Source organism: Notothenia coriiceps, unplaced genomic scaffold (genome assembly GCF_000735185.1).
Source record: "Notothenia coriiceps isolate Sejong01 unplaced genomic scaffold, NC01 NC01_scaffold00014671, whole genome shotgun sequence".
Lineage (NCBI taxonomy): Eukaryota > Metazoa > Chordata > Actinopteri > Perciformes > Nototheniidae > Notothenia > Notothenia coriiceps.
The window spans coordinates 6,145-19,438 of NW_011347372.1; the positions used below are offsets into that span (position 1 = coordinate 6,145).

At 40.3% G+C, this 13,294-nt stretch overlaps 1 protein-coding gene across 2 annotated transcripts; it reads right to left on the reverse strand.

Annotated features, from left to right (window-relative positions):
- Nucleotides 1-7,169: 7,169 nt before the first annotated feature.
- On the reverse strand, nucleotides 7,170-12,894 carry LOC104948607 (5-aminolevulinate synthase, nonspecific, mitochondrial). Of its 2 annotated transcripts, none has more exons than XM_010774811.1 (11): nucleotides 12,735-12,894; nucleotides 11,079-11,319; nucleotides 10,752-10,931; nucleotides 10,522-10,653; nucleotides 10,126-10,345; nucleotides 9,456-9,640; nucleotides 9,156-9,335; nucleotides 8,822-8,986; nucleotides 8,000-8,268; nucleotides 7,713-7,875; nucleotides 7,170-7,501 (listed from the first exon to the last, which is right to left on the reverse strand). In XM_010774811.1, exons 2-11 carry the CDS (start codon nucleotides 11,284-11,286, stop codon nucleotides 7,341-7,343), a joined length of 1,863 nt encoding a protein of 620 aa, XP_010773113.1. In that variant the 5' UTR covers nucleotides 11,287-11,319; nucleotides 12,735-12,894; the 3' UTR covers nucleotides 7,170-7,340. The 2 variants fall into 2 exon arrangements, with proteins under 2 accessions (XP_010773113.1, XP_010773112.1); XM_010774810.1 differs by having other exon boundaries at nucleotides 10,522-10,656.
- Between the last annotated feature and the right edge of the window lie 400 nt (nucleotides 12,895-13,294).

Here is a 13,294-nt window from a genome sequence, read left to right on the forward strand (position 1 = left end):
AGCTCGGCTGAAAATATTTGTAATTGTTTATTTGTACATAAAAGCATAAAATTGTAAATACACAAAGGTTTAATTAACAAATGCAAAAGGAATTGATATTTACTTTGGTTTGAATTAAGCTTTTTTAAATCAATGCATAAGTAATGTCACTATAACTAGCACAAACAGAGTTCTTTCCAGGACGTTGAACACTGTAATTGTTGACCTGTTGAATAAAGTGTTACGAAATATTCATTACATTACATTGCATTTAGCTGACGCTTTTATCCAAAGCCACTTACAATAAGTGCATTCGACCAGGAAGATACAACCTTGAAGAAAACAGAATCATATAAGTACATCAGGTTTCATAGAGCCAAACATTTCAAGTGCTACTCCACTGGCTTTAGATAAGCCAGCCCTTTATTAGTATATAAGTGCTTTGTTAGTAATTCTATCGCTCGAATTGGAGTCTAAAGAGATGAGTTTTCAGTCTGCGCCGGAAGATGTGTAAGCTTTCTGCTGTCCTGATTTCAATGGGGAGCTCATTCCACCATTTTGGAGCCAGGATAGCAAACCCACGAGTTTTTGATGATGGGAACTTGGGTCCCCCTCGCAGTGCGGGTGCAGCGAGCTGTTTGGCTGATGCAGAGCGGAGTGCACGTGCTGGGGTGTACGGTTTAACCATGTCCTGGATGTAGGAAGGGCCAGATCCATTCGCAGCATGGTACGCAAGTACCAGTGTCTTGAAGTGGATTCTAGCAGTTACTGGAAGCCATTGAAGGGAGCGGAGGAGCGGCGTGGTGTGGGAGAATTTTGGAAGGTTGAAGACCAGACGAGCCGCTGCATTCTTATTTAAAGTGAATGACTAAAAGAAAGCAGTATTTTTTTTATACTGCTTCTGCATAATGGCTCCTAAAACAGAGTAATCATTATAACTTCCATATTGTTTGCAGCCTTTGAGCTCTGAAAAAGCATTGCACATAATGCTGTCATTTAACAATTTGAGGAGTGAGAATGTGTGTGTGAGACAGATAATTGCTCCTCATTCATCCAACAAGGCTGTCAGGGTGGAGAAAGTTTGGCGGCCTATCAGCTGCCAGAGTTTTTTGCATGTCTGATTTCATGCTCCAGAAAGCCAAATAGGAAATGTCTACAGTCACACAAAGAGTGACTGTAAATAAACAAAGCTTGCTAATGACGTTGCCTGTGTGTTGTACTCACGAGAGATGGCAGGTAGTTAGTAATTATTCCTTAAAAAGGGTAAATCATACAAAGTATTTTTTGAATAAGGTAAGAATGGATAGATTTGTTTGCGATTTTTTTCTTGACTTGACTATACTAAACTACTTAATCAATAAATGAACCATATAAAGGCATGATTTCTTAAAAACATAATAGCTGTAGCTGTCTAGATACTTTAAGTACATTGAGTAACACTGAAATAAAGCTATACATCTGGACAAGATAGGCACATGGAAATAACATTTCTATAAATAATCACGAAGAAACATGAAGGCTTCACTACGGTTCACTGGGGGATTGTATTTTCTGCGATGGTGCAATAACGGACATGTCTCTTGTGATCTTTCTCACTGAACAGAAGTAATTGTACATGACCAGAGCAATAACTGCTTGTCCTTGATGATTAATGTCAATAAAATCACTCAGGGAGGAGTAATCAGTTCAAGAGATACTCAGAGTTTCCTTTAAATATCACTTAAAATGATATCATTTGACTTTCATACATGTATTGTACTGATTATTTGGTTATAATAACTAAATAAACTGCACAACACAATAATAACAAATGTGCTTAGAATTAGTGTTTTTTTCTACTGTAAATAAATACGATTTGACTTTAATGCAATATACATATATAATAACTGCTGCACAGCATCACAGGAATTCCCCTATTTTCATCCCAGCAATGACCTCACATAAACTTAAGTCACCTATTTTTTTGCGATTGCACGCAATTCCTGCAGACACATGCGCTTTTCAACTTTTAATGAGATGAAACAGTGAATCAATCACATGGTCACATTCTTGGAGGCTCCAAGGACTTGCTTTCTTCTAAACACTGATGGCAGCTGCAAGATAATGGCGGTCTGGGCCAAAAGATAATTGTTTAAAAAAAAACATAAATAAATCATGACGCTTTGGCTAGATTCATACTAAGTCAAGTGTCAAGGCAAACATTAATCATGATGTCTTTTTTATTTGTGTTGACATTGTTTGTGACATGTACATTCTGATTGTTGAATACACTTATCCAAGTAAAGAAACACGTCTATCTTCTCTCTTTGAAAGCCAGTAGAACACAGAGGGATGATCATGTCTTGTTTCAAATAAAAATATTGTTGAAGGATGGAAATGCAATCCTAATAAAGGATGTATTGTTTTCAAAACCCAGCTGCAGGGGCGCTCCCTGAAAGCATAGAGGAATGTTTAATACCTTGAAATGTAATTATGTTTCAGCCACTCAGACACACCATGACGAAGTTACAGACAGACATTAATGAGAACAACACATTGCGTTGTGTCTTCATGTATGAGTGTGTGTGTGTGTGTGTGTGTGTGTGTGTGTGTGTGTGTGTGTGTGTGTGTGTGTGTGTGTGTGTGTGTGTGTGTTTGCTTCCTGTAGCTTCTGGTTGTTTAATCAGTGTTACCTTTTTATCTTTACACAACTCTGTGCTCTGTGTGTAATGAGGAAGTGACCTTTGGGAAATTGCAATGCTGTCTGGTCGGTTTTTCAGTCGCCACACACAGGCCTGATCTCCTGTAAAAAATAGTAGTGATAAACACAGACTGCTTTTTAAAATGCCATTTTAATATATTGCACTACCACTACATTATAAGCTTTACTTGATTTATTTTAGCTGAATTTGATTTCTGCTGTCATGTTCTGTAGATATAAACACACATTATTATGCATGCATTAATCTTTGTATCGTTTGATAATACAAGCAGTCATACATTTAGAAGAACAATATGTGGCAACCAGAAACAACTGCACTGACTATTCGTGAATCCACTGTAGTCTATCTGTGTGCAGCTATAACACTTCTGATAAACTAAAGCTTAGAAAATATTAAAAGATATGTTATTGTTAAAGGGCTTAATCCTTTTTCAATGTTAAAATTGATGAGTGTGAGTGTGTGTGTGTGTGTGTGTGTGTGTGTGTGTGTGTGTGTGTGTGTGTGTGTGTGTGTGTGTGTGTGGAGGTGTATTGAGGTGTGTAGAGGTGTATTGAGGTGTGTAGAGGTGTATTGAGGTGTGTAGAGGTGTATTGAGGTGTGTAGAGGTGTATTGAGGTGTGTTGAGGTGTATTGAGGTGTGTTGAGGTGTGTTGAGGTGTATTGAGGTGTGTTGAGGTGTGTAGAGGTGTGTTGAGGTGTGTTGAGGTGTGTAGAGGTGTGTAGAGGTGTATTGAGGTGTGTTGAGGTGTGTAGAGGTGTGTTGAGTTGTGTTGAGGTGTGTTGAGGTGTGTAGAGGTGTGTAGAGGTGTATTGAGGTGTGTTGAGGTGTGTAGAGGTGTGTAGAGGTGTGTTGAGGTGTGTAGAGGTGTGTTGAGGTGTGTAGAGGTGTGTTTAGGTGTGTTGAGGTGTGTAGGGGGAGTGAGTCACGTAGTTGAAGGCATATAAATACTGTAGCTAAGTTGTAAATTACCCAGACGATACTGTTATATGTGGCTGAGCTATCTACTACAAATCCTAATAGTTATAGCCTCTCAAATGCAAAAGACATGACTGAATGTGGTTTAAAATTGAAAATCTACAGAGCACTGCATCACTATTCAAACAAGACATGGACTGTGAGCTCTCTATTTAGGCCCTCATTGCACACAATGTGGCTTCTTTCCAGTGTTGGTGTGATTCTGCAAGATATCATGTAAATGTATGGGAATGGTATTTCTTTGATTTTATTGGAAACAAAGGCAGAACGTCACTTTTCGTCAATCTTTGTCAGGCTTAGAATAGAGGTAATGTGATTGGTTCTTGATGGCAGAGCTATAAATTGATTGAAAACTGGAGTCACTTTCAACTTTCGTCTTTTCATTTTGGAAGATTTGTTTAGTTTGGATGGAATTGTTGTTGGTTTTCCTTTTCATTAATTATTTTTGTTGAGTCAAAGTTTTCCATACAGGATGGACTGTCACTTGAAGCAGCCACAATTTTAACCTGTGCCCACTTTGTGGTCAATATCATTCAAGGTATTAAGATAAAATCAAGTCTACCAATACGAGAAATGTTCACCTGTTGTTAAAACCCAAAAAATATATTTGTTTGCTGAAAACAATACAATATAATGATATAATATGGAATAAAAGCTTTAAATGCCAAGCCTTTTAGTTATTGCAGTTAGGTATGGAGATAAAACGCTTGACTGGAGAAAAGAGCTGATCATTGATCTCTTCCTGACCCCAGATAAACTCTAGATTTCGTGTATCAAATTATTTATGGCACCTCAGTACATTTCTAGATGTTCTTGAGTAGACTGTGAAAAAATACACAAACATGTAGCCTCTCTTTAGATCAGGGGTGTCAAACTCAAGGCCCGGGGGCCAAATTCGGCCCGTCACTTCATTTTATGTGGCCCACAAGAGCTTGCAAAGAATATAATATGTTTATTATACGGTTACATGCTGATTTACAGAAGCACGTTGCCCATAAACTGCATGTCCCACAATGCATCTGAAATGTGACATTTTTCTCAGAATTTGAGTGTTTTTCTTCAAAATATGTTTTTTTTCTGAGAATTTGCCTTTTTCTCAGAATCTGACTTTTTTTTCAAAATGTTAATTTTTCTCCAAAATGTCACTTTTTTTTTTTTTTGGGCTTTTTTCCCAGAATTTGGCTTTTCTTTTTAAATCATTTTGTGACTTTCTCACTGAAGAGAATTGCAATTATTGGCCCTAGACTTCTGCTTTCAGACGTAGTTAATTATGAAGTTATTACCCTATCCGAAAATAATCCAATGCAGAGGCAATAATGTAATATAATACATTATTTTATATTAAATACTATGAAATTGAGTTTGACACCCCTGCTTTTGATAGTGTATGCCGGTAAAATAAAAATCTTGGAAGGCACGTTGCTGCTGAAATTAAGGATAATGTACTTGAATCAAAATAATCAAAAAGACTAATATTCCACATTTCAACACAAATTTGGTTGCAGACAACACGTGTTTTGCATTTAACCGCTTTATTTGTTAAGCCCTTTTGATTTTAAAATTAACTACAAAACACTGTTTTCAAATCAAATACTAATTATTAATCTAACCCAATGTTGTATTAAAACAAAAATGCTCTTTCATACAAATGTCAGAGATAAATAATCGATAATAATCATGTTTGTGCTTCTGAAGTGATGTGATGTGTGAGGACAAAGCGGACTAAAATTGAGTTTATTGAGGAGTCAACTCAAATGAGGAAGTGTCTTTAATTACACAAAGCGGTGGTTACATCGATTCTTTGTAACAGCTCACTTCCATTTTAAAAAGTAGTCCAGCCTTTTATAAAGCAACAGCAGCTTTCAACACCTGCACACTTAGAAAAACAGTGAAATCCAAAATGAACTGTCTGCAGACTGTCATTAGAGCCATGTTTGCTCTATTTTATCAATCAGTTTTGAATTCAAGTTCAATCAGAGCTGATGACCATGACAATGACCGAGCAGAATCATTTCATAAGGCCTGTCCGTGAGTGCCAGTGAATCTCTGCGAAGATGATCCATCCATTGGGCTCTGGGGCTTATGTGGATCTGGGTCACCTGAAGTTTCACAGCATTATGTACTGTATGTCATGTCCAACTGTATTCACAGGGAGAATGGTCTAACAGTTTCACTTTGAGAGAAAGTACACATATTCACCTGATAAAATGTGCAATCTGTTGCACTTTAAAGGTCACATGTCATGGCCATTTCCACTGATCATAATTCCATTGTTGAGGTATACTAAAATAGAAAAATACTGTGCAATTTTCCAAACTCACATTGGTTTCGCATGCATCATCTCTGTAAAGTATGTGTATTCAGCAGTATTCACTTTCTCCACTAAACGGCTCACTGCAGCTCCCCCCTCCCGCCCATTTAGTTAAGGGGTACGTGCTTTCGTAAGCACGTACCCGGAAGAATCAAATGGATGATGATGTCATGATGACGTTTCTCCAACGAGGTGTTTTGGGGAGGTAATTTCTGTGTTAGAGTTTTACTCGCTACAGGGTGTACTTTGAGGGTTTTACTCTGCAGACCGTTTACTTGCAGAAAAACCTTCATAACAAACAAGGGGACTTGTAATAAACGGAAAAGCATGACATGGGACCTTTAACAAAGATGCCTTTTTTACGATTGCTTAAAGGTGGGGTAGGTAATTTACTTCAGAAACACTTTTTGTTATAATCCATGGAATGCTCTTAACATCCCGATAGCAATGAATATATTAAATGCTTTGACAATAAATACATACAAAAATGTCATCTGTGAAAGCCGTGGCGCTGTAAAAAGCACGACCAATCAACTGAGCCGGCCGGCTAAAATAACTGGATGGCCTACCTGCCTGTCAGCCTTCCATCTGTGCGCAAACTTATCCCCCTCATTGTTCATGTGCGCGTTTGTGTGTGTTGGAGGAAATTGATGTTATGTTCCTAAATAAAACATACAAAATGTATTCTATGTCTGAAGCAGCCATACAAACACACAAGTAACTCTTGAACAAACTAAGATTGTAAACCAGTTGAGTAAACCATTTTTATGATTTGTTCCAGGTTTAATTGGCACCTTCTAGGAAAACCATCTATGTCATACTTTTGTCACATGCACAAGCGGGCTATCAGATAAAAATGGTCTAACACCAGCATCGCTTCAAAACAAAAGATTTCATGTTCTGAGCCGAACAAATCATCGTGACCCAGATTTTCATAGCTTCATGGGAGCATTTAGTTCTACCTCTGAGCTTCAGAAGCACCGGATTAAAATGTTACTTGAAGTGTCGGTTCACATAATGAATATAATTTAAGGACAAACTAATAATATAATACGTTTTAATAAGGTTTCTTAGTATAGACAACTGTTGCACAAACAAAGAGTGCAGATGTTTTTTTATGCAAGTGCATTTTTTTCTCACAATTCTCTATCAAATCAGCTGTATCAGTGTAACGAAGAAATACCACACAAAACACAAGTTCTTTTTTTCATCTCATATTTTATTCTGAGCATATAGAACATCTGACGTAGAATATTTTAAATAATATGTGTAGGAGGACTTATCAAAGATAATTAATACAATCTATGACAGTGATAGAGGAATGGCTGTTGAGTGTGTATTTGCCGTCTATAGCCAGCCGTTGTGAGTAGTGTTATGCGCAGGCTGAGATGGGATGGCTGAGGCCGCTGAAGTAAGACTTTTCACGATCGCTCATCATCTCGAAGTGCAGCGGCTGCTGGCAGAACGTGCACTCTGCTGAGGAGTGGGGCTTCAGACTCAGGCCCACATCCTTCCATGTGTGCACCAGCTTCTCTGTGGGGGGGAAACAGGAAATAGTGGAGGTCAAGTTAACTTTTGCTACTCAAAGAGAACTGCAGTGAGTCACAAGGTGTATACTGAAAACAAAAAAATATTAACAACTTGAGCTTCTTTAAACACATTTAAGATGATCTGGGAATAAGCACATCTCCGATTCAAAAGTTGTATGTCTAACAGGGTGAATTCACATTTGAGATGTTCTTACCAACAAAGTATTTCATCATCTCAGGGGTGTGGTGAGGAGTCGGGGCGATACGCAGGAGCTCTTCTCCCCTGGCAACAGTGGGATAGTTGATGGCCTGCACGTAGATGTTGTGGCGACTCATCATGAGGTCACACACCTCTGAGTTCTTCTCTGCATCTGACACCTAAAAGTAAGAAAACACATGAATGATTAATGGAGTTTTTGGGAAGTTGCAACGAGGACATCCTTTATTTAATGAAGGGTGTCAGCTTTCACATCATTGGGCAACAAATTCAATAATAAATTACCCGGACAGGGAGGATGTGACTGGGGCAGTGCACCACCGGCAGCCCCGAGTCCATCAGCATCTGTCGGAGCAGCTTGACGTTGCGCTGGTGTTTGCGTCTCAGCGCGCGACCCTCTTCCCCTTTCAGGACCTGGATGGAGGTCCTGGCTCCGTGCAACAGCATCGGCGGCAGAGAGGTGGTGAAGATGAAACCAGCAGCGTAGGAACGCACCGTGTCCACCAGAGCTGCTGTGCTCGCGATGTAGCCGCCCACGCACCCGAATGCCTTTCCTGCAAGAGGACATGACACATAGAGGGTTATTCTTCCGTCACCCTTTGAACACATTCACATTATGCTCAGTGGTTTGTGCCAAATCCTCCCAACTGCAATCCAAAAACTAGATCCCTTTGAAATGGTCCCTGCTGGAGAACAGGGACTGGAGAGCTCTCAGTTAGAAATAATTGTCCCCTTAGGTTGACAGGAACACACAGACACAGAGATAATTCAATAAGAGTGCAGCAAGAGCCCACAGTCTCCTAGCAACAGCAGGGCTGCTCCGGCTTCTTTAAGCCCTCTGGCATATTGGTTGACATGGATGGGGCTTGATCCTGACAACAAAACACAGATTTCCACAAGCTAGGAGCAGCTGTTTTGATTCATAAACATATATAAATGTATCCTGATATATAAAAGGAAAATATAATGATACAACTATACATTCTTGTGAAGTGTGATTACAGGTTCATTTAAAAAGGCTTAGGAACATCTCAGCCTGGCTTCAATGTCAGAAAGCTTGGCAGCACATCATTATCATTTTGTTTAGAGTAGAGATAACATGCTGACCTAGTGTCCCTGAGATGATATCCATCTTGTGCATGACGCCATCCCGGTCTCCGATGCCGCCCCCCCTGGAGCCGTACAGGCCCACAGCGTGCACCTCGTCCACGAAGGTGATGGCTCCAAACTCATGGGACGCATCGCACATCTCCTCCAGCGAACACACAGCACCTGTGTTACAGAAAGATGAGGGTAAGGTAACGTTTAGCCAAAGAACAGGCAGAAAGTTGATCTGTTAATGATTGTCTAACATTTTCATGACAATTAATGAGCAACCAGGTATAAAGCAAGGTTATAAAATGCTGTACAAATAGGTTAAATGGGAGCATCCCAAACTAACCATCCATGGAATGGACGGTCTCAAAGGCAACGATCTTCGGTTTAGTGGGGTCTCCCTTCTGTAGAAGCTCTCGAAGATGGGCGACGTCATTGTGGCGGAAAATGAACTTCTTAGCACCGCTGTTCTTGATACCCTGGATCATTGAGGCGTGGTTGCCCGCATCGGAGTAGATCTCACAACCTAAAATAGTTTTGAAGAAGGGGAAGTGAGAAGGAGACTTACAGCATGCATATCACACAACTATTAATAATCAATTCAAAACAAAAATGAAAGGTAGATTTATTTTAAACGTTTGCATACCAGGTAGCATCTTGGCGAGGGTAAAGAGGGTGGAGTCATTGGCGACAAAGCAGGAGGTGAAGAGCAGCGCAGCGTCCTTATTGTGAAGGTCAGCCAGTTCACTTTCCAGTTCCACGTGGAATTTACTGGTCCCAGAGATGTTCCTGGTGCCTCCTGCCCCGGAACCATGCTTTCGTAAAGTATCCCTAAAAAAAGAGACGGATGTTTAGGTCGGTTTTTAGAAGCTGGACAGCAAAAATTGCACCCATTTGTGTTCCAGATAGAGGCTAAAGGGCGGTAAGACATCATTACATGGAACATTCTGAATAATTAAGCAAGGGAGCTTGAGGTAAGGTGTAACCGTTTCACAGGTAAGAGAGCTGGGCGAGCTCAGACAGGCTGAAAGGAGAAGAAAAACATCCTACCTCTGGGGCTCGCGTGTGAACTATGAACAACTAACACTCTATACCCACACAAACAATGGACTGGAACACTTGTAGGTGTTAGGTTGTATTTAATTATTATGTGAGGTGTCTCATCTGTTTTTTTCCCTTTACAGACTCTCTAAAAGCGCCAACAGGAGACGTGGACAGCCAAGAAAAATATTATTCTCATTACATGTAAACACAGGCAGACCCAAGGGACTGAGTTTTTCCGACACGCACAAACAAACATGTCCTCCAATACTCACGTAATTGATTGCACGACCCGTGGGTGTCGACTCATGCCCAGGTAGTCGTTGCTGCACCAAACGGAAACCTCCTTCTTGTCGTCTAAAGAGCCAGTGAAGTCCTCAGCCATGGGGAAATCGCTGGCCAGACGATTCACGGTCTTGAACACACGGTATGTGTGGTCACTCTTCTTCTCTTCTATCTTCTTCTCGAAAAATTCATCATACTGGTAGCGGGACACTGCGACAGAACAGGAAGGCAAAGCTTGCTTAATGTGCCATGTTGCATTGTGACAGATGAAGCAATGCCTAACGGATAAAAGTCTGAGCACTCAAAACATACTGAATTCAAAATCATTTATAAAACTACATTACGAGAGAGAAATTGTTGCAAGTACGATCCGTCTTTAGACTTACTACTGCCTGCCAAGTTCTCCTGCAGCAAGTGAGAGACACCTTTAGGTCTCTGTTTCAGGAGGGTCTTCATTAGATCCCCACTTCCCTTAATGGTACTGGTCAGGGACGGCTTCTTCAACTGGGCGGCGGACACTTCTGCAAAAAGGTCCAATAAAGGAAATGGTATCAAATAAGGAACAAAAGGATGGGCCCAATCAGTAACATGTAATCAATTTCTACACAACTCTTACCTTTCTGGACCGTGCGGACTTCCTGAACGTCCTCCTGGTACTCCATGCCGACCTGGCGGACCACATTGCTGTTCTTCTGGCCCATCTCAGCCGCAAGGAAGGGGCACTTGGAGGCCGCCTGACCTGATGCTGGCATGGGGTGGCCACTTGGCAGCTTGGGCTCCTGTACCTGTTTGGGGCCTGCGAGCAGACAAAATAAGCTTTAGATGTATGCTAACAACCTTTAAACAATATCACACACAGTATGTCAAAGTAAGTCATTATTTTAGCTGGTATTTCTCACAAAATATATATTTTTTAATGAATCTACTTTTTTGGCACCCTCACCTTCAGTGGCAGACATGGCGTCCTCAGTCCTCTGGTGGGAGGAGGAGGAGCAGAGGGCCCGTGCCATTGATGGAGCCATAGGTTTAGCGGCCAGCTCCATCATGATGGGGCATTTCTGGGCGTACGACACCATAGACTTTTTGGGCTGCTGGAAGAAGGCCTGGGGCACACGAGCCAGGAAGGGGCAGCGACGCACGATCACATCCATGGTCAGCAGTGGTGATGATGATTGTCCAGAGATCTGTGGGAGACAGTTGAAACTTATCAGTGGCTAACAACAACGGGCATGGCTTTGACAAAGGCAAATTGAAACGGCTGTGGACAGTTCAGATCCTTTTTTCTGTGTGCTGCAACAACCTGTTTTACAGAGTTGTTGCTTAAGGCAGTGGTTCCCAACCCTTGGGTTTGCTTCTTCATTCTAAGGGTCAAATACTGCCTCTTCTTCACCTATTTGTTGATTTCTGGGAAGTAAATTAAATAAAGACATTTTGGAAGTTTGAACATAGTATTTGCTGCATTCGAAAATATGCAGTTAAAAGGGCTTATATGACAATTGCCATGTGTCCGCTATAACTATTAAATTATTGAGGGCAATTGAAAATTGTTGGAAGATGTTTGCTTACTTTGATAAACCGATAAAGGTATTAATAAGCTGTCAAAGTCTTAAGAAACATCCAAGTCAGTGGACCTATTGGTTAAAGTGGTTATGTAATGTTTCAAGGTGAGTTATAAACCTTCAAGCTAAAAGTATAGGCTCTCATTACATGAATACCCAACATCTATTTCCACTGAAACCTAAAAATCCTATTCGTTTTTCTATCACTTTACAATAATATGTTATTGACTGGATGAACTGATGAAGTCACTGCAACAGGTGACTGATCAAATTGGGAAAAAAACTCTCATTGCGTAAAAGGGAAAATTCCAGCTGTATTACGTCTATCCCTGTGTCATAAGCCTTCCCCCGGATAAAGTGAGGTCTAAACATTCCTCAACTGAGTTATCGCTCTAACTTCTTTCCCACTTGAAGTTCCAGGAAAAGGAAACGAGCCCTTATAAAACGTATACGTGAAGTCGAACTCATTTCACCAAAAACAAGACTTTAAGCTATTAAGATATCTCGTCTCCGTGATACATTTTTGGGGGAAAAGACGAGTTTCTCCAAAAGCTAAAACCATAGTCCTCACAAGTGTAATTCCGTCAGGTTGCGTAACATGAAACCCGGATCCCTAGCGGTACTGTACAACTGTATTCACAATTTTAAAAAAACACTGGCATTGACACAAGCATCTAGTTTACTTTCTGTTATTAAAGACAAATCACAATGTACGACTTAAGGACACATTTTTACTCAATTAATAATTCGCCCTTTAAAGTGGTGTTCCGTATTGACTCGCATAACATGTCATGGTTGTAACACATTAGGAGAAAAAGAGTCACGACCTGTCTGCCTCCAACGTTGAATAACGCTTTACTTACATAAATGGTTATGGTTAAAGCTTATTTTCGGAAACAAAGCTATTGTAAAATAGACTAAGACTAAGTGCTTACCGGATTGCTTGTGATTTTTGCCGGTTGACCGGGCTTAGCAATGTAGCTAACATTAGCCAAGAAGCTACAACCAGGAGATGAAGATGACCAAAATAAGAGACTTACCTCCTCAAAACTTCACGTTTAATTGCGTAGTCCTCTTCAAATGTCGTTAAGTAAACAGGGTAACAGCAGCGGAGCCAATGTTGTGTTACACTCTAACAAAAATGATTTGTTTTGCAGAGAAGGTGAAGGAGGTGACTGTTTCGTTATCCTGCACTGAGGACGAACGATAGGACGAGGACGTGCAAGTTCTTATAACCAGCTTACGCCATGCCTCATATCGCGTGGAAGTCTCGCGAGATCTCATTCATTTACGTCAAAGGGCCATTCCAGTTTTCTGTTACTCAAGCAAGCATAAAGCAGGGCATTTTCTCTGTGAATGTTTGAAGGTTGTCTCAAAATATACTTCATTTGTTTTGGGTTTTGTTCCAAACATTGCATATAAATCAATGTTTACCCTGTATGGACATTAGTGACATATTCTAAGGACATTCATGCATATGCTTACTTTATTATAATCAGTATCACAATTTATTGTCCAAGTATTTATACACATACACATACATAGAATTTATCTCCATTTGTTTTCTCTCTCTCAGTGTACACAGACATAAACATATAAG